Genomic DNA, 19,180 nt, shown 5'->3' with positions numbered 1-19,180 from the left:
ATGAATGAACAAATAATTTATTTATATTTTTTTGTGTTCCGATATATTATATTATTTCACTTAAATTGCAGTTTTTTGGTATTCCAGGTTGTCTTTTTTTTGCATTGTGTTTTGATTATTATTGGTTTGATTTATTTTGTTTCTGGGGGTTTTGATTACCGGGAATCTTTTTAGATAAAATGCCAGCAAAGCACTTAAAGCACTTATACTCAAAAAATTGTGACCGTTTTTCCTTGACGTTTTTGTTAAAATCAACTTTTTTTTATTGTCAATAAATGAATTGTAAAATTTTAGTGTCCCCAAGTGGCAGGATGAGTGTTTAGCACGTCCGCGGCACAGCTCTGAGGTCATGGGATCAAACCTTCCTTTGTAGAGTTTGCATGTTCTCCCCGCGCTCGCGTGGGTTTCCTCCGGGCACTCCGGTTTCCTTCCACATTCCAAAAATATGCATGTCAGGTTAATTGGCCGGTCCAAATTGCCCCTAGGTGTGAATGAGCGAATGAATTGTTGTCTATCTCCTTGTGCCCTGCGACTGGCTGGCAACCAGTTCAGGGTGTCTCCTGCCCACTGCCCGAAGATAGCTGGAATGGGCTCCAGCACTCCCGCGATCCTACTGAGGATAAGCGGTGCAGAATATGGATTGATGGATGGTAAGATAGTTTCCCCCCAAAAAAGCATGACCATGAGAGGGGTTGACATTTACGTCCCCTGCTGGAAAATAAGAGCAACAGCAAGACATTTTCTCAAACCTACCGTAAATAGTGCATACCTGTCAACCTCCACGGCTCCATGCCCTTACAAAATGTTGTATTTTCTCTCACAAAATACAAAATAATCTTACACCATATTTTTTTCTAACGTGTTTATTTATGTAGTTTAAAATGTTATATTGTACATGTGTTTCATTATATCATATATATATATATATATATATATATATATATATATATATATATATATATATATATATATATATATATATATATATATATATATATATATATATATATTGTTAATTAACATTTTGTAGTGAGATACTGAGTTGCTCGACATGAATCAGGTTTATTATAAAAAAGTTCAAAAATTAAGTAGATTGGACGTTCACTGTAGAAGGAAAAAATACATGCAAATATAATTAAGTAGATTTTTCTTTTTCAAAGTATTAATTCATTTTCTGCAATAAAATAATGTTGGTAATATACTGATTAAAGGGATAACCAAAAATCTGTTTTTCATTTTCTCCTTTTATACTTCCTTTTTTCTTACCTTATTTATACAACATAATAATTCGTAATATAATGCATCAAAGCAAGTGAGCTGTTTGAGAGCCAGCTCTCTTTAATGAGTTGAGCCGAAAAATCCGGTTCTCTTAAAAGAGACGGACTTCCTTTCACTACATATCTACCACATGAAATCGGAGGCTGCAGACGCATGCGCACAGTAGCATCAAACCGCTCGCTTCGTTTGCAACGGTAAAAAAACGATACCGAGATAGAGGCTACCGCGGCGAACTCGTCTGACTTTGCCGTTTGGTGAATTGACAAATTTGCATTTTTCCATACAGATTTTCTTGTTCGTCGTACACGTCTTAAAATGCATAATAAACATACTTTGCACTGCCAAAACAGGTTGACATGTATGATAGTGTAAAACAAAAGGTCTGTATTTTTTATTTTATTTACAAGTAGACACACAAACGACTTGATATATCCTGTATATATAATATGTGGACAAAAGGAAAACAATACAATTTATATATATATATATATATATATATATATATATATATATATATATATATATATATATATATATATATATATATATATATATATATATATATATTTGGTATTCTTAGTACACTTTAAGATTAAAAATACCCATATGGGCAAGTACAGCCTGGTGGCACCCATTCCTCTCCAATATGTATTTTTAATCTTAAAGTGTACTAAGAATACCAAATTAAAACTGTAGAAAACAAAATATATTTTAGTGTACAAATAGTACTTGTTTCTGCTTGAGGAGAATGTGCGCTTGATATATTCTGCCTGCGATCCAGAAAAATGTGAATAGAATTCATTTTCGATGACCAAAAACGATGTGTACTGTTACCCAATGCTAAATTTGTTACACCCTCGTCATCTTAGAAGGGGGATTACTACTTATGAGGGCCCTTCTGTGGGTTTCTTGTTTTCTTCGTGCTGAATTTTTGAGTTTTTCCTCGCCCGCATGTCGGTTTCAGATCAGGGGATGGTGACATTATAACTTGTGCAGTCCTTTATGACATTTTGTGATCAAGGGATATACATAGAAATGTGACTTGACTTGACTTTCATTGGGTGGTCTGGACCACACCCATTTCCTTCTCGCAGATGAAGGGGCAGGGCATACTGCAGGGGGCATCAAACCAGCTGCGGACCGCGACCCTCTCCAACACGCGTGTTTTTACCATGTAGCCGCAGTCCTCGTCGATGTGGTTGTTTGGCTCGCCCTTCTCCCAGAAACTTAACAAAACAACACACACACAAAAAAATTGTTGAGCGAGAACAGAGGGGTAGGTGCTTCAGCACCGCCTAGCTTCCATTTGTCCATTTAACGGCCTACGCTACACCTATTTCTTTCTTTTTTTCTCTGTGGTTGACAAATACTTCGAGTACATTTACTCTGGCATGCTAAAGGCTCAACATTTTTTTAGCTTTCCAGAGGCTAAAGGTTAAACCATTAAAGGATTTTGTTTAAAGGCTAATCTCAAAATTATAATTATCTTTATCATGCTCAAATCTAAATCATAATTTTCTCTAAATGTTTTTAAAGGATAAATCATAGTTTTCTCTAGCCTGCTAAAGGCTAAACTACAATTTTCTTTAAAGACTATTCCCAAACACAACTTTTTTATTAGCATGCTAAAGGATAATGGCTAAATTAAAATAAATGTTTAAAGGTTAAAGCAAAAAAATAAAAATCGTTGTAGCATGCTAAATACTAAATAATGACTTTCTTTAAAAGCTTTTCTTTGAAGATGAAGTCAATTTTATTAAGCATGCTAACGGTCAATGGCTAAATCAAAGTTTTCTTTGAAGGCTAAACAATAAAATCATAATCCTTTTAGAACGCTAACGGCTAAATAATGACTTCCTTTAAAGACTTTTCTTTGAGGGCTACCTCTCTATTTTCTTTGGCATGTTAAAGGCTAAATGTTAAATCCTAACTTTCTTTAAAGGTGTTTCTTTGAAGTCTGAATCAAAATTGTCTTTAGCATGCTAAATCATAATTTACTTTGAAGGCTAAAGCAATTTTTTAGGATGCAAAAACTCAAATTATAACTTTCTTTTAAGACTTTTTTTCAAAGGCAATACAATTATTTTCTTTAACATGCTAAAGGCAAAATCTTAAGTCAACTGTCCATTTAGAAAACTGCTACTACTAATTCCTTTTTCTATGTGGTTGAGAAATATTTGACGTACATCTTCTTTAGCATGCTAAAAAAATGATCATTTGGCCATAAGCCTCTAGCATGCTAAAGATAATTATAATTTCGCCTTTAGCATGCTAAGGAAAACTATGGTTTCGCCTTTAGCATGCTAAGGAAATGTAATGCAAGTATTGAAAATTGTCCAATGGAATTTTTGTTGAGTCAAAAGAGAAGGGCAGATGCTTCGGTACCGCCCAGTGTACATTTAAACGACTGCTTACTATTTTTATCTTTGGATGTTGAAAAAAATTCTTGGAGAACCGGCACATCTTCTCTAGCATGCTAGAGAAAATTGTATTTCAACTTTTGGCATGCTAGAGAAGATGGACTACCAATAAATAATTATTTAGCCTTTAGTGTGCTTGAGTAAATTTTCAATACAGCCTTTAGGCAGGTTGTTTTTTTGTGTGTGTACTGACCCGCCTTCCAGCGGAGTCTGGTCCACCCACATCCAGCGATCCTCCGTGTCGCCGTCCGTGATCCCGAACCAGTACGCGTTCCAGTGCCCTCGGGGGAGCTGGTCCCACAAGAAAGTCTGAGCAGGAAAAGTACGTTAAAATACAAAAGAAAATCTACAGCATAAATGATTTACTGGTATGTTAGCTACTTAATGATCGCAAGCTTTGTTTCCCTGGTTATCGTGTTTTTGCTTGTCTCGCCGACTATCTAAGACTTTATGAACTGAATGAAGAGAAAGGCGTTGTGGGAGGTTGTTCAGCCAATAACTTCGTATCCTGGGGTTCTACTCTACAGCAAAAGGAAGAATGCGTCAATATGATATGCACCTGCTCGTCCGCACTGAGGATGATGGCCAGGTGAGCTCCGTGGCGCTGGCAAAAACCTTGACTTGAGTGCCAGCTACGAGGATCTTCGGAGATCAAGTAGCAGCTGGATTTGAAGGACACCCAATTCGATGGACAAACAGCTGGAGAAGGTGGCGTGGTAGGCAAACGAGTTCCTGTGGACCCGACAAATCGCATTGGTGGTTAAGCTCATAAATTTTCTGTACATTCTCTAGGTTCATGTTCTTAGTTTTGCTTTCATATTCTTTTCATGTTTGGTTCCGTTATAACCAGTTAGTGTGCCATCATTATGTGTCATGGTCTCACTTCCGTGTTAGGTTCAGTGAGAGCTAGTTTGTGTTACAACATACCTCGTTTTGTATTTCTTTCATGTTTTTGTTCAGTTACAGCTAGTAAAAATGCCTGTGTTAGATAGCCTAGTCATCAAAGCACTCTTGTTGTTCTGCCCACATGTGGGAGGTTTTCTTTCATTGTCAATCTTTCATGTTCGTCCAGTGAGCACTGGTTGGTGTTGTAACATTATGCTGTGTTCTTTTCACGTGTGGTCTTTAAAGTTTTGTTCTGTTAATGGTGGTTGGTGTTGGAACACTATGTTGACTATATATTGACAAACGATTTTTATGTTGCCCTTCGTCACCCTTCATGTTCGGTTCAGTTACAGCCAGTTAGTGTTCCATCATACTGTTTCATGTTCTGATCATCTTCATCCGCACTCCCGTTATTGTTACATCCACATCTGACTACATATGGCGTGTCCTTCTTTTCATGTTTTGTTTGGTGCAAACTAGTTTGTGATCAAACTCATGTTTTGATTAAGTCACAGCTAGTTAGGTTGCCTGCATTTGATTTGGTGTTGCCGTCAGGCCACTACATTATAGCCATGTGTAAGTACATGTATGTATTTTCATATGTCCCTTTTTCATGATTGTTTTAGTTATTACCAGTCAGTGTTTGCTTAATTTTAGCAGTCTTGTTTTGATCATTTAGATCTAGTTAGTTGTCGAGCCTGTGTTAGAGTAGCTTTAATATCTTTGAAGTGTGAAGATCCTAGTAAACTTTGTTGTTCTGTTCCTGTACATTATCCAAAACGGATTCCCTTTCCCTGAAACAATTTGCATCTTGGTACCTCTTACCGGCCACGTGGAGTTTCTTCTGTAGTTCGTCCTTTTTGCGTTGAAGCTCGCTGATGAGGGCATTGAGGGAATCAACATCCTCTGTCAGATCTGCACTCGATGTTTCCTTCTTGTCTGCATATTTGACTACAACCACAATGTTTTATAAATGACACACCACCTGGGTTAGGAAAATTAAATTGAAATTTTTTTTTATTAATTTGCAAGGAAATGTTTTGAAAATTTTGTAAAACTAAATAGAGATGTCAAAAACAGAGAACGAAAATGTTCAAAGTTTCAGCTCACAGTGCGCTGCGACTGCGATGACAGAGATGAGCAGCACAAGGCACAACAAAGCCAAGCAGATGGTGGCAACTCGGTACAGACCAGAACCAATGGGCTGAGCTCTCATTGGAGAGGCTGAGGGAGAAAAAGCAGAGAGAGACAGAAAAATCTGTCGACAGGTAAATCATATAAAAATATATGAAAATTACATCTAATACAGCTTAAATTGACATTTTAATTCAAGACCATAATAATTAGATTGCAACATGAACAGTGAGCATTACATGGCGACAAACAATAATAAAGTGACCTAATTTATCTGACATTAAACCCATGAAAAGAATTGAAATTCCAATTCAATACTAGCAATATCTCAACTGATGCCCTCTGATTCCAGTTTTTAAGTTGTAGGTATTTTTTAAATGTATTAACTGAAAGAAAATGTTTGTAAAACGTTGCGTTTATAAATACCCGACCACCCTTGCCTATAGCTCGAGCATTTAACCCAGGGCTGGGCAACTATTTAGAGTCGGTGGCCACATTGGGTTCCAATATTTTGCCATGGGGCCGATTCTGGAGTTCTATCCAACATTTTTATTTATGAAAAAATATACATGCAGACATTTACGTATTATATTCATTCATATTTCCTTTTAAATAGATTAGTTTTGTCAAACTGGTTTTGAAAAGCTCATAATTAAAGCAAACGTATATATTAAGCCCTTAATCGGAACATTAGGTTTGTCGTATTATTGTCATTGTATTTTTGCTGCATTTTTGTCGTATTTCCGTAGTAGGATTTGTGCTGTCCCAGACTGGGTAGAAATATATGTTGGCCCTGAGAGGGATGGGCGCCACCAGGCCATACTTGCCCAAGACACACCACAGGAAATGGTGCCAGTCCAAATTGTGAGCAAATGAGTTGTCTGTTCCTGTGTGCCCTGCGATTGGCTGGCAACCAGCTCAGGGTGTCCCCTGCCCACTGCCTGGAGATGGCTGGGATGGGCTCCATCATTATAATACCATTTTTGTTTGGCAGACCGGATTAAAAAGCACGCCAGGCCACATGTTTCCCCATCCCTGGTCAACCTATAAAAGAGCAGGAATCGGACTTAAACGTAAACATTATTTAAATTGACACGCTTTGATTTGATTTTCTACATTTTATGCATGTTTTAAATATAATAACTGAATACATGTGTGTAAAACACCATTTATAAATTCCCTCCTACACTAAATACACCATTCCTTGCGTTCAACTTCAAATGTAAAAAAAAAGAAAACATGAAATTCAAACTAGTTATCCAAATCATTATAATTTTGATTCATGTTTTAAATTTGGTTTATCTGTTAGATATAATGACAGAAGAAAAATGTGTGTAACAAGTTCCATACTACCCTGACCATCGCTTTCAGCTTAACTGGAAGAAAAACCTAATTTTACTCTATTTTTACATTTTAAAAAAACTCAAGTTGATGTTGAATTTATAACGAAAGACAAGAAGAGAAGAGTGACAAAACAACGCTAAGCGTATGTATGAAATAAGCTTTGTTTCTTTAAGTTTTGTTAATGTATCGCCATTGCAAGTCATTGCTAGCATTCGAATGCTACTTCCGGAGGCCACACTAAAGCGGAAGAAAGACAGGTTAAATAACACCACTTGAATAACATATTCGCCCCAATGTTTGCCATCAGATGTATTTTAATGAATTAAAACAGCCACTTTTACCGTTCTCATTCAAATGGATGATTTACAATCGACAATGTAAGAGACGAATACAGGCTACAACACTGACCTCTAGTGGCCAAAATGTAAAAGCATAGTTGTAGTTTTACTGGTATGCAAACTATTTCTCATTCTCATTTAGGTCTTGTAAAACTGGGATTAAGTTTCGCATATGACTACACATCTCCTCAAATTCTAGAATAGTATAGACTATTCATTGATAAAGTGTGTACACTGTGTACAACAAGATACGGCGCGGCAGGGCCGTTGCCAGACATGAGTCTCAAGGGGGGCAAAACCCCCCACCCCCAACACACTCCCCCGCAAAAATGTGCTTAGCATTGTTTCCAGGGATGTGTTTTAAGATTAGCCTGTTTTTAAATGTATAGTTGCTGCTTGTATTTTAAGTTTATTTGTTGTTGCACTGAAAGAAGTCGATATCTTTAACAGACATTTTGTTTTGTCCTACATGGATTCCAGTTTAAAGTTGCTCAGTATATAAAATTTTTTTAAATTAATTAAGAGCGAATCACAGGGTGAAAAACAAACGGTATTGTAATAAGGTTGAAGGGATTTTTCAAAAACCTATTTATTATTTTTTTTAGAATATTACTTTGTAAGTCGTAATATATTGAACAAAGGGACCCCCCAAAAGCTGTAATTTTGTCCTTTTTTCCCTTTTTTCTTTCTTTTGTTTCCCATTTTCCTAGGTTTAAATGTAAAGAGGAGTGTTCTGCATTTATATAGCGCTTTTCAAGACACTGAAGACCTCCCAAAGCACTTTACAATTTGCTTCACACTTACCCATTGACACACACTCACACCAATAGCAGCGTCAGCCATGCAGCGTGAGCCACAAAAAGTCTCATATGGCTCCACTGGCCATCATTACGACATACAGTACCCTGATCTGAAAGCTACATAGGGCAAAAACTGAAAAAACTCAAGATGAGGAAAATAAAGAAACTTTGAGAAGGGGCTGCACATGAAGTAACCCCCATACCAGGATGACCAGGATGCAATGGATGTTGCAAGGGCATCAACAGACAATAAAAAAAAATCTATTTGATGATTAAAAAAAAAACTATTGTTCAATCTACTACTTTCCTAACAATCAAACACAAAAACAAAGTCGACATCCCCACACTTGAGTACATTTGTGTACACATAATTAATTTGTTTACCTAAAGACATGTGCACATCTGGACCGGAGTCCTGCTCATCCATCAGTTTGCTGAACATCCGGTCGGACGTCTGCGACGGGCCGCCAGTCGGCATTTTTTAATGTATCAAGATCGAGAAAGTTGGACAACTGAGTTGAGTCTCTTGAAAAGACCACAAAATGCGCCGAGCAAGTTTTTGAGACAAGACCGATGAAATACGAGCGATAGTACGTGCAAACGTCAAGTGAGCTTGCGTCAAAGTAGCGTTTCCTGTTGGTCCCGTCAAAATCAAAATCGCTCTGCAACGGCTTTTGTAATTTATGAATAATGTAGCTTTAAATGTGAGGTTGGTGTTAATTGAAAGAAGCCTATATTAACGTGGTAGTTTGTCACGCTAATTTGGTATTTCATATTGAGTGATGGCTTTGTTGGTCAATCGGCTCTTATTTTGAAGGTTACGTGATGTGTAATTTAAGCTTGTCTTATGTCAAACGGAATTTACGGGAATTTGAGTACCCCGTCGAGACTCATGTACAAATCGAGACCCACACGTGTCCAGATTAAACAAAAAAAAATAATAAGGAAAACACTTATACAATCGTGTAGTTTTGTGGGAGGGAGGGGATGTTGGAGTAGCTAACTTTTTCTTTTTGACTACTGAAAAGGAGTAAGAGTGAAAAATACAAATATGCTTCCATATACCAGATTAGGTTAAAGGGTTGGGTTCTCCTGCAAAAACTGAAGCTCTTCTCCCTCAGGGACATTGACAGTAATACGGTCAGGCAGGTTGTCTTAGCAACAGAGAGACATCCCGCCTCTCCAACAAACATTTGAGCAATGGTATGACAAGAAAACGAGGGGTCACCTTTTAGATTTCGTTTCGCATGTCACTGGCCCCATAATGGAGCTCCGAACTTGAGTGTTTGAAGAAAAAAAACAAGAGTTTAGCAAAATAATCGTAAACGTGCACTTTCTTTCTTCATGTCTTTATTTCAAGAAATGGGAGTCACGTAATACGTCACTCGCCAAAAAGATTGTGAGCAGGCTGTCCAAAGTCAACTTCCGACCTGCTCCAACATGGTTCTAGGTGTTGTTTCAGCAGAAGGTGAGGGTGTTTAGGTGGGGCGTTCTCTGGGGCGCGTGACGATCTGCCACCACAGGGGAGGCAAGTCGCCCTCCTTGCGGGCTGGGGGGAGTGCCTCGGTCTTGGGGCCGTCGGCTGGGGTCTCGGCTTGCAGCTGGGCCACCTGGGAAGTGAGCAAAAATGTCAACATTTCAAAGCCAGTTGCTGGTGGATTTATTTTGCTTGGATGTGTTTTCGAACATTTGAGAGCCTAGAAGGATTGTTTTTAAGGGACTCACATTTTTCCCCATTGTCATTTTATACTGTGGTATTTTGGCAGAGGCATGTTTTTAGTGTCTTCACAACGATATTAGGCATGGCACTTCAAAATAATGCGTAATAAAATACTTTAAAGAAAAAAAGTAACCAATATTTAAGGATAGGCACTATTTACAAGGTACTAAATAGAAAGTTAAAAAAATAAAGATGTACTTAATTGAAATAGAAAGTGTATTTTATGGGGGGAAGTTACAAGTTAAAACATGTAGAAAACCCCAAAATCAATAATAGAAAATCAAACATAAAGAAGCATTTTTAACAAAGACAAATCTTAATAATTGCACCATGGAATTTTTCTGATTAACTTTCTATTAAAAAAATATCCGCATGACAACAAATTAAAACTTGCCAATTGTAAGTAGTTGCAAGCAGATGGTGCAGAGGGAGAAAAAAACTAATTCCTTAGCAACTTTCAATTTTTTAAGAAGACTGAGGATTTCCTTTTCTAGTTTTCCAGGTTTTATAGGACTCAATGAACCCAAAGCAATTTGGAAGAAAAAGGGTTTTATTCTTGAAATATGCTTTGACTATAGGGAAAATAGTACTACTTTCAAAAATAGTGCATCTTTTGTTGTCTGACTGTTCTTTGAAACTTGTACCCTACATTATTTTTTAAATTGACTTCCTTCATGTGATTATGCCTAATTCATGAGATGTATCAAAATTACATCAGTTCAATTTGTTTATCTTTTATGATGTGAATAATTGTAGCCCAAGACAAAGCACACCTCTTTATCCCAGCTGAGGGCCCTCAACTTCTGCCACTTCTCTCTCTTGGCAAAGTAGTCTGGGTACATTGCTTTCTCAGATGGATGCCAGTGATCCAAGACCCATTCAGGAACCTGCAGCCGCAAAATGTTTACATTCACTATTGGCCATCCACAACTAGCTATGACATTACACTATCTGAAATGTATTCATGGTTGCATTTGGGCCCACTTTATAGCACTCGTAGCGCTCGTAGGAGGTTCCACCAGGGGAGTCAGGAAAGATGTATGGCTGAGGATGTTGATTCTCCCAGAACTCCTCCTCGCCTTTCTTTAGCATTAAAGTCGCCTTCATCATGTTCTTCTCGTCCTTGTTTTCATCAAAGCGTGCACGTAGCAGGCACGCGTAGAAGCGATACTTGTCCCTGGAAGTCGCAAACACAAATATCTTGGCTTAGAAGTGCTCCATAGCAGCATTATTGTTTAAATGCCATGTATTTTTATTAAAAATATTTTCTTGTATCTTTAATGCATTTTTGAGCGCATTATTGTAAGTTTTTATCTTGTGAATCATTACTTTTCATCTCAAATGTTATGACAAGTTTTGCCCCAATTTACATACGATTATCTTTCATTTAACTAATGATTTATTTTTATAGCATACTTTGCCCTTCATGCATTTAATTGAACCTTACTAGGTCTGGTTTTGATTGCACTAAGTGAAGATGTAAGAAAGGAGACAAGAGATGGCAGGTGTGCTGTTGAAATAACGTACTGTGTTTGATGAAGGTTGGGGGCTACACAAAAAGTCCACACAAAAGGTTATTCCAACAGCACACTTCCCATATGTTGTTCCTCATACGTCATCATTCTGCGCATACATTAGCACGAGCTAACAACTGCGTTTCAAGCATGAAAATTCTTCAGAGCTTAAAAGGGTGAGAATGGTGTAGAGCAAAGGTCAGCAACCAATGACACGCGTGCCAGCAGTGGCACGCGAGGGGTTAACCAGTGGCACGCGAGCGCAAAATAACAATGATCTTTTTTAAAGCGCATTTACCTTAAATTTAGACATTTTAAGTTGCGCGCCGTGTTGTTTAGAGGCTTTACGGTCGCGCCCCTCCTCCTTTGCTCGGTTTGTGAGCATGTCTGCACGGCGCCAAGGAGAGATCAGTGTTTTAACCCAGCCAACGAAACACAGGCATGCGATAAAAGAATGAATCATGACGGATCCTCCAGTGAAAAATTTTTGTTCTTTTCAGCCAGCGTGGGCAAATGACTGGGGCTCTGTGCAAAAAACTGACCGTGCTGTTTGTGCGTTATGCCTCGAGAGCGTTGTACCTCGCACTTCAAGTGTTAAACGTCAATACGTAACGAATCATGAACATGAATTCAAGGACGAGTCTGACAAGGTGGAGACATTAAAACGCGCTCTGTCCAGGTACTGCAAACAAACACGACCCTGAAAACCATTTTCACTGCTAAAAACGCCATTGCTCACTGCAAAGCATAGCACGGAAAATCTTTTACTTAATGCGAATGTATTAAAAGAAGCGCTCTTTTCGAGCTCGGAGGTTTTGTTTGGGGGCTTGCCTAACAAATAGACAATCAAAAAACCAAAATAAAGCACATTCCCATGTCAGCCAGAAGTGTTGACCATCAAAAGGTGGGGCTGGCAGAAAGCGTGTGTTTCAATTGTATATTTTCTGCTATAAGATTTCATTGGTGAATAGTTTGGTAGCTGTCCATATCACTTGTTTTTTGACTATAGTTCATTGTTAACAAAGAATGGTTGATTCTTGTGGTCAAAAGTTGAAGTCATGGATGTCTACAGGCCTTTCCACATGTTGCTCACATTCATTTTTTAGTTTTTTAACGAACAAGAATAGTGCTAGATAAATGGGTCAGTTATACGATTTCAATGTCTATCCATGTTGTATAGTTGGACTAGTGTAAAATGACAGCTCAGTTGGATATAAAAAAAAAATGCGCGAGTCATCAATCTTGGTGTGGCACACGGATTTACAAGGAAATTTGAAAGTGGCACCCCACACCAAAAAGGTTGCTGACTCCTGGTGTAGAGGAAATTCTGTATTTATTGGTGTATAACGTGCTCCCCTCATTTTTAATAAAAAAATCGGTACATTTAGCTTGACTTTTTCCTTAACTTAAAGTAAGCATTGAAAGTGACAAACGTTGTTGGATACATTAAGCCATGATTCAAGTCATTAATTGTAAACACAATGGTGTGTGGATCCTTTAACCACTAGGGTGGGTCATAGAGGCATCATTTCCTGTGGAGTGTCTTGGGCAAATACAGCCTGGTGGCACCCATCCCTCTCCAGGCTAACAAACGTTTTCCACCCGGTCTCAAAACTTGGACCTTGCTAAACAATCACTCAGAAACACTACACCAACATAAAATTATAATATATTTATTTCATGGTATTCAAAGTGGGCAGCACGGCGGCAGTTAGCGCGTGTGCGGCACAGTTCTGAGGTTATGCGATCGAACCTCCTGTGTGGAGTTTGCATGTTCTCTGCACTCTGGCTTCCACCCACATTCCAAAAACATGCATGTTAGGTTATTTGGCCGGTCCAAATTGTCCCTAGGTGTGAATGAGCGAGCCAGGGATGTGATTTGACCAAAGTGAAATTATCTGAAAATTAGGCGGGGGTCTGGGGGCCGCGGGCACCCAGCTAGGTCCAGGGCAGTGCCCTGGTGGGGGGACAAGTGGGGCGAAGCCCCCCGGAGCTCATGGGTTTTCCGTGTTTTTAAGTACTTTCAATGCACTCAGATGACAAAGAAATAGACAAAACAACAACATAAATTTTCAATGTATTTTGAACTATCCCATATAAAATTACAGTTTAAGTCAACTCAAAATCAGTCACATTGAAAAACATTGGACTGCCTTTGCTTTTAAAAACTATCACTGAGAATATCATCATATCTAACTCATGTGATTACTAAGTTAACACATAAATCATGTTGAAGAGTTCACATTTCATGAACAAATAATTGTATCATGACCAAATGAAAAGTAACTCATATTAGAACATACCACAAATGTCTTTGTTATAGCAGAAGATGTTATCTACAAATGAAAGTACTGTAGTGGGTTGTACATAATTCACCCACGGAACCATTGTTTAGTTAGCGAGTTCCTAGGGGGACTCTTAATTCGGCCGGTTCTAGCCACTCTCGTGTTTGTTTTGTTATTGCCAGTTTAAATGTCATTAAAGCAGCTTTCGTTGGCACCTTTGTTTGACACTCCGCCTACGACTCCCGTCTCTGCTCGCTACATTGGATCACGTCGGGGTCACCAACATTTGTAGATAATTCCTACTCTAACCAGTCCGATCGAAACTTGTTTTTTACGATCTTAGCAATTTCTTTAACTCGCAGAGCATCTTTGCGTTCGATCTCGGATATCCTTCTTTTAACACTCGGCAAAAACGTGTGAGAAATGAACAATGGCATACTCCTACGCCTTTATAACAAGCGCGTTTATTGGTCAACACGGAGACTTCAACCAATCGCAAGTACGTTTCATTTCAGTTACGGAAACACTAAAATGGAATGCTGTCGAGACGAAATCGGGTTTTTACCAATTAAAAAATCGAAAATTTAAAAATTTTTGGAGATAAAAAAGCGGAATTCCGCGAATTAGCGGAAAAATCACATCCCTGGCGAGCGACTTGTCTGTCCCTGTGTGCCCTGCGACTGGCTGTCAACCAGTTCAGGGTGTCCCCTGCCCGAGGATGGCTGGGATGGGCTCAAGCACCCCCGCGACCCTACTGAGGATAAGCGGTGCAGATAATGGATGGATGGTGTTCAAAGTACAGTTTATCATCAGATGCACCAAATAGTTGTGCTCCTCGTCATACTTTTTTTTTGAGTTATTGATATAATTCAAAACAATTTTCAGTTTTCGCCATTCTCTAAGATTAGTCTTTGATACCATGAATAATGTGTGGGTAATGAGATAAAATGCGCGTTACACACGAATAAATACAGTGCATCTGCCTGACCGAACTACACAGATATTAATTCAAATCTACCACCTCAGACAACCGATTTACTCTGTGAAATCAAACTCAAAACGTGCTCTCCTCGGATCAATCCAAATACATTTCTATTGAACGTGAGAATTTTTTAATGCCAAAGTATTTTAATATCCATTTTTAAAAGTGTACCATATTAAACCTTAATATGTTCAGATAAGAAGGCTCCAATGGGGAAAAAATAAATAAGTAAAATAAATAAATACGAATTTGATAGGAGGAAGTTTGACAGCGAGCTGGCTACTTGCTAGCTTAGCCCTAACTGGTCGAGCAAACATGAGTAAGTTTGTCCTTGTCGGTCTTACCGAAAGATGCACCAGGACTCGAGATGCCTCAGGGATTTTTTATAAAGTCGCAGAACTTTCTGCTGATGACTTAGGAAGGCGGACGCCATCCTCTGGGTAGCTCTATGTTTTTCTCCGCTGTTTCGGTCGCCTTTCGTGTCACCTTCTCCTCGAACGTCGAGCAAAGCATGTTGGGATTTAATGACGTCACATGCTTTACCATAATACTGGGTTCTCAAAATTAAAAGTCGTACTTAAATAAATAAATTAGAAGTTCATTTCATTCTTATAGTTGTATTGCATGTATAAATTATTTTTTAACAATTGATGTTTTAATTTAAAGTCGAAAACGGGTAAGTGTGTGTTGAATTAAGTAAGTTTGGTGTAGTGTTTACGGTAATTTCCCGGATGAAGCGTACATGTGAGTTCTTTTCGAGAAAGCTTCTCTCAACAATGGCACAGCACAAATTTATCGGTAAGGCCTTCTTATATCGTATATTATTCATAAAATATAAGACGAAGTGTTTTATCCAAAAATGTAGACATCGGCGTAAATTTGACGGACCCTATGTTCCATGGGCTCTACCGAGGGAAGCGAAAGCACGTAGGTGAGTTAACCCTCTAACGCTAAACCCAACCGACATTTTATTATTTTTTGCAATATTGTGCTCAGACGACTTCAATGACGTTATCAGCAGAGCAGTTGACGTGGGCGTTCAAAAGGTGACACTTTTTCTCATTCCGCCTATTTTTTTCAGCGTTATGTTTGCAGGTTTCCTAGAGCGGCCATTTTTAGAAAAATGATGTGATCGTTGCTCAACTAACAACAGATCATGGCTCAGCTTCATAAAATAATTCAGCTGGGATTCGTTGAAATCTGAGCCCAAAAATCAAGTGACAAAATAAGGCCGCCCCTTAAATGGGATACCTATCAGGAATCTGTTTCTAAAACACACCAGAATGTTGTTTTGGAAATAATAATAAATCAGTAATCTTATTGGCAGTTCATGATCACCGGAGGAAGCCTAGAGGACAGCCAGGAGGCTGCCCAACTGGCCCAGAGCAGAGGTAACCATGACAACGGGAAGTTATTTTTGCTCCATAGTTGTCACCTTGCAGAACTTTGTATTTACTTGGAGTGATCGTTTTTATTTGATGTTTTTACTAAATTGTGTACCTATTGTGTAAGTCCAGTCCTCAATTTTTTTTCTTTTTAAATGTTGAAAAGCATGCCAATTGTTTTTAAACATTCAAATATAGAAATATATTTGAATTTTATTACCCCTCTTTGGCAAAATACAGAGAATATATTTGAAATATAGTACAATGCAAATTAGAGATTATTTTACGTATTTTACTATATTTTTCATAGATTGTTAAAATGGCGTTTTTCACAGTATTAATTTTGAATCCATCATATGAAATCTCCACTCAATGAAATAAGGACTTCAATTATGGAGTAGGAAAAAATTCTGGATAATTGACTTGTGGTCAGACAGTTTTTACTGCACGGTGGGCTGCCACCCAACCCGCTGCGGACAATTTGAGGAGGATGCGGGCGCTAAGGACTACCTGGCTCGGCTTCAGCGACTGGCAGCAGACAACCAGGCCAAGGTGGTGGCTATTGGAGAGTGCGGATTAGGTGAGTGATATTATCGGGGTGGGGGTTGAGGGATGGCTTGGGGGCGATTGTGGCGACATCATTTTGATTTTTTGTCTTCTTAGATTTCGACAGGTTGGAATTTTGCCCCAAAAAGACGCAACTCAAGTAAGCTTTCATGCCTTTTCCTTAATCTATATCATTTGACTTGTTATGCAATACATCTCACAGATACTTCGAGATGCAGTTCAATCTGGCCGAGGAGACCAAGCTTCCTATGTTCCTGCACTGCCGTAACTCCCACCAGGACTTTGTGGGTGAGTCTCTGGTCCAGGCCGGTCCGGTCTCTCTTCCAAGATCTGATCCTCTTCTCTGATTTCAGAAATCATGAGGAGGAATCGAGACAGATGCGTCGGAGGCGTTGTAAGTGTTTTTGTATCTCTGATCGGTCCGAGCTTTTGGATTCAAATGGATCTTTTATCCAGGTCCACTCGTTTGACGGGACCGTTGAGGAGGTGGCGGCTCTTATCGAACTGGACCTCTACATTGGGATCAACGGATGGTGAGAACCAGAAAATAACTGATAGCTTTAGAAGTATATTCCTGACCCTCAAATACTTTCCCATTCAGTTCCCTGAAAACCGAGGCCAACATTGAAGCCATGAAGCACATTCCCACTGAGCGTTTGATGATAGAAACGGGTGAGTTGTTTTTACCAAAACCCAGTCCAAAAGTTTCAGATTGACGTGTCCGTCTGGCCGCCAGATGCTCCGTGGTGTGGCGTCAAGAGCATGCATGCTGGCTTCAAGTTTGTTAAAACTGCCTTTCCTACCAAGAAGAAATGGGAGGCGGGGAACTGCTTGAAGGACAGAAATGAGCCTTGTCACATCATGTGAGTAGGTGGTGGATTGGTTCAATGGCTATGGCCCTGTCAGGCCAAAGTCACTGTAAATAGGACTTTTGTCTTTTAATAATCAAAAGTTGACTTTGCTTTAATTTTTTCCCACACTAATTAATACTTGATATGAAGGACTAGATTAACTGTCACGATTTTTAAAGTGCCAGTGGGTAATAATTTACCGCAAGAGGTCACCGCTTAGAATGGAGCTGAAGCGTTCATTTTGGAAGACACACTACTGAAACCATCAAGATACCACTTGGCAAAACTCAGATTATTGCTTACATATTTTTTTGCGTGGCAAGGATGAATTTCTGCCAACGAAAGCTGGTTTCCGATCCCTGCGAGCAAGAAGAAAAGATCGAGCAAACTGCATAAACCCAGAGTGTCTGACAAGAGACAATAGCTGGAGTTGATCAGACCTGATGGAAGTTTCTAATTAGTGAGAGATGCTACTAAATAGGACAGTCTAAGATTGCTAGAGAAAACAACAGTGCGCCATTGCCTGCAGCCAAGTAACATGAGTGGCTCGAGACGGAAACTGAGGGTAGGCGGGAGTTGAGATGCCTGCATCACGAGACTCTGTGATATTCACTTATATGACAGGCTGTTAAATTTGAGTAACACTGAAGCAGAAAGCAGGAGCTGACAATTAAGAATAGACGAGATGTGAACCATAGCCTGCAGCCAAGCGGCCAACATGAGTGGCTAGATAAGGAAACTGGTGAATAGGTAAAGATGCCAGAATCACAGGACTTGGTGACCATCACATGCAGGGCTCATCTTTGTGCGGTGTGTGGCTGTTAAGTGCTAAAAGCCCCCCCCCCCCCTTTTTTTTTTTTTTTTTTTTTTTTACTGAGGGGATGGCGACTTAACACGTCATCTTCACAAAGGTATGTCAGATGGTTAAAAGATTCAAATGCTAAGTTCATGTTCATGAGATGGCACAGAATTTTTTTTCTTTTTATCAAAGTCAATAGTGTTTTATTTAAATAAACCGTTTTATAATGCACACCCGGGCTTTAAAAGTGGATGTATTACCAATTCCACTTGCCTATTTTCTGCAGACAAGTTCTAGAGGTGATGGCGGCAGCAAGGGAAGAGGACCCAATGGAGCTTTCCAGCAACATCTACGACAATACTGACAAACTTTTCTTTTCTTCTCGGTGATTTGGAATTGATATCACTCCGCAAACTTCACGTACAAGCAAGACTGGATCTTTTTAGACTCTTTTAACTGAAGATCTGGTGGAGAATTCTGGTCCAACAGCATACACCATTTACAGCACATTGTCAAATTAATGTGTTTTTTGCTCCCATCTAGTGATGGTGCATCTAAGTGTGCTCAGGGTTTCAAGGAAGGAGAGGGAAGCCTACGACTATACCTCCAGAACTGTTGAAAAGAAGTTTTTTTTACAAATGTGCCATCATTTTTCTTTAAAAAATAAAAAAAAAATCTCACGGATTGCTCCTTAGCCTCTCAAGACAAGGCGGCCAAATGCGTGGACATAAATGTACATCAAACAAGAAGCTTGTGTTTTAGGACACTGATATTTATTGGACAAATAGCAAGAATGATGTATTATGGATGTTATCAATCTGCCAAGTACGTATCAAACACACTAAATATTTGAATGTTTTCTGAATAAGCAGACTTGC

At 38.9% G+C, this 19,180-nt stretch overlaps 3 protein-coding genes across 3 annotated transcripts; 1 reads left to right on the top strand and 2 right to left on the bottom strand.

Annotated features, from left to right (window-relative positions):
* Window positions 1-1,903: 1,903 nt before the first annotated feature.
* On the bottom strand, window positions 1,904-8,797 carry LOC148370880 (uncharacterized). Its single transcript, XM_088327783.1, has 6 exons — window positions 8,584-8,797; window positions 5,694-5,807; window positions 5,409-5,534; window positions 4,258-4,430; window positions 3,892-4,007; window positions 1,904-2,504 (listed from the first exon to the last, which is right to left on the bottom strand). The coding sequence occupies exons 1-6, from the start codon at window positions 8,675-8,677 to the stop codon at window positions 2,333-2,335; spliced, it is 795 nt and encodes a 264-aa protein (XP_088183909.1). The 5' UTR covers window positions 8,678-8,797; the 3' UTR covers window positions 1,904-2,332.
* Window positions 8,798-9,532: 735 nt separating this feature from the next.
* ndufb9 (NADH:ubiquinone oxidoreductase subunit B9) lies at window positions 9,533-15,226 on the bottom strand. The gene is made up of 4 exons (XM_088328673.1): window positions 15,045-15,226; window positions 10,904-11,096; window positions 10,693-10,806; window positions 9,533-9,809 (listed from the first exon to the last, which is right to left on the bottom strand). The coding sequence occupies exons 1-4, from the start codon at window positions 15,131-15,133 to the stop codon at window positions 9,678-9,680; spliced, it is 528 nt and encodes a 175-aa protein (XP_088184799.1). The 5' UTR covers window positions 15,134-15,226; the 3' UTR covers window positions 9,533-9,677.
* Window positions 15,221-18,982, top strand: tatdn1 (TatD DNase domain containing 1). Its single transcript, XM_088328671.1, has 12 exons — window positions 15,221-15,498; window positions 15,566-15,631; window positions 15,697-15,746; window positions 16,028-16,091; window positions 16,519-16,665; window positions 16,749-16,791; window positions 16,855-16,940; window positions 17,006-17,046; window positions 17,109-17,185; window positions 17,254-17,324; window positions 17,389-17,515; window positions 18,589-18,982. The coding sequence occupies exons 1-12, from the start codon at window positions 15,432-15,434 to the stop codon at window positions 18,689-18,691; spliced, it is 942 nt and encodes a 313-aa protein (XP_088184797.1). The 5' UTR covers window positions 15,221-15,431; the 3' UTR covers window positions 18,692-18,982.
* The last annotated feature ends 198 nt before the right edge of the window (window positions 18,983-19,180 follow it).

The sequence above is a fragment of the Urocampus carinirostris genome, chromosome 2 (genome assembly GCF_059441175.1).
Source record: "Urocampus carinirostris isolate Australia breed hairy pipefish chromosome 2, RoL_Ucar_1.0, whole genome shotgun sequence".
Taxonomy (NCBI): Eukaryota; Metazoa; Chordata; class Actinopteri; order Syngnathiformes; family Syngnathidae; genus Urocampus; species Urocampus carinirostris.
Note: the sequence above shows the minus strand (reverse complement) of the source record. Positions and strands in the feature narration are given on the sequence as shown.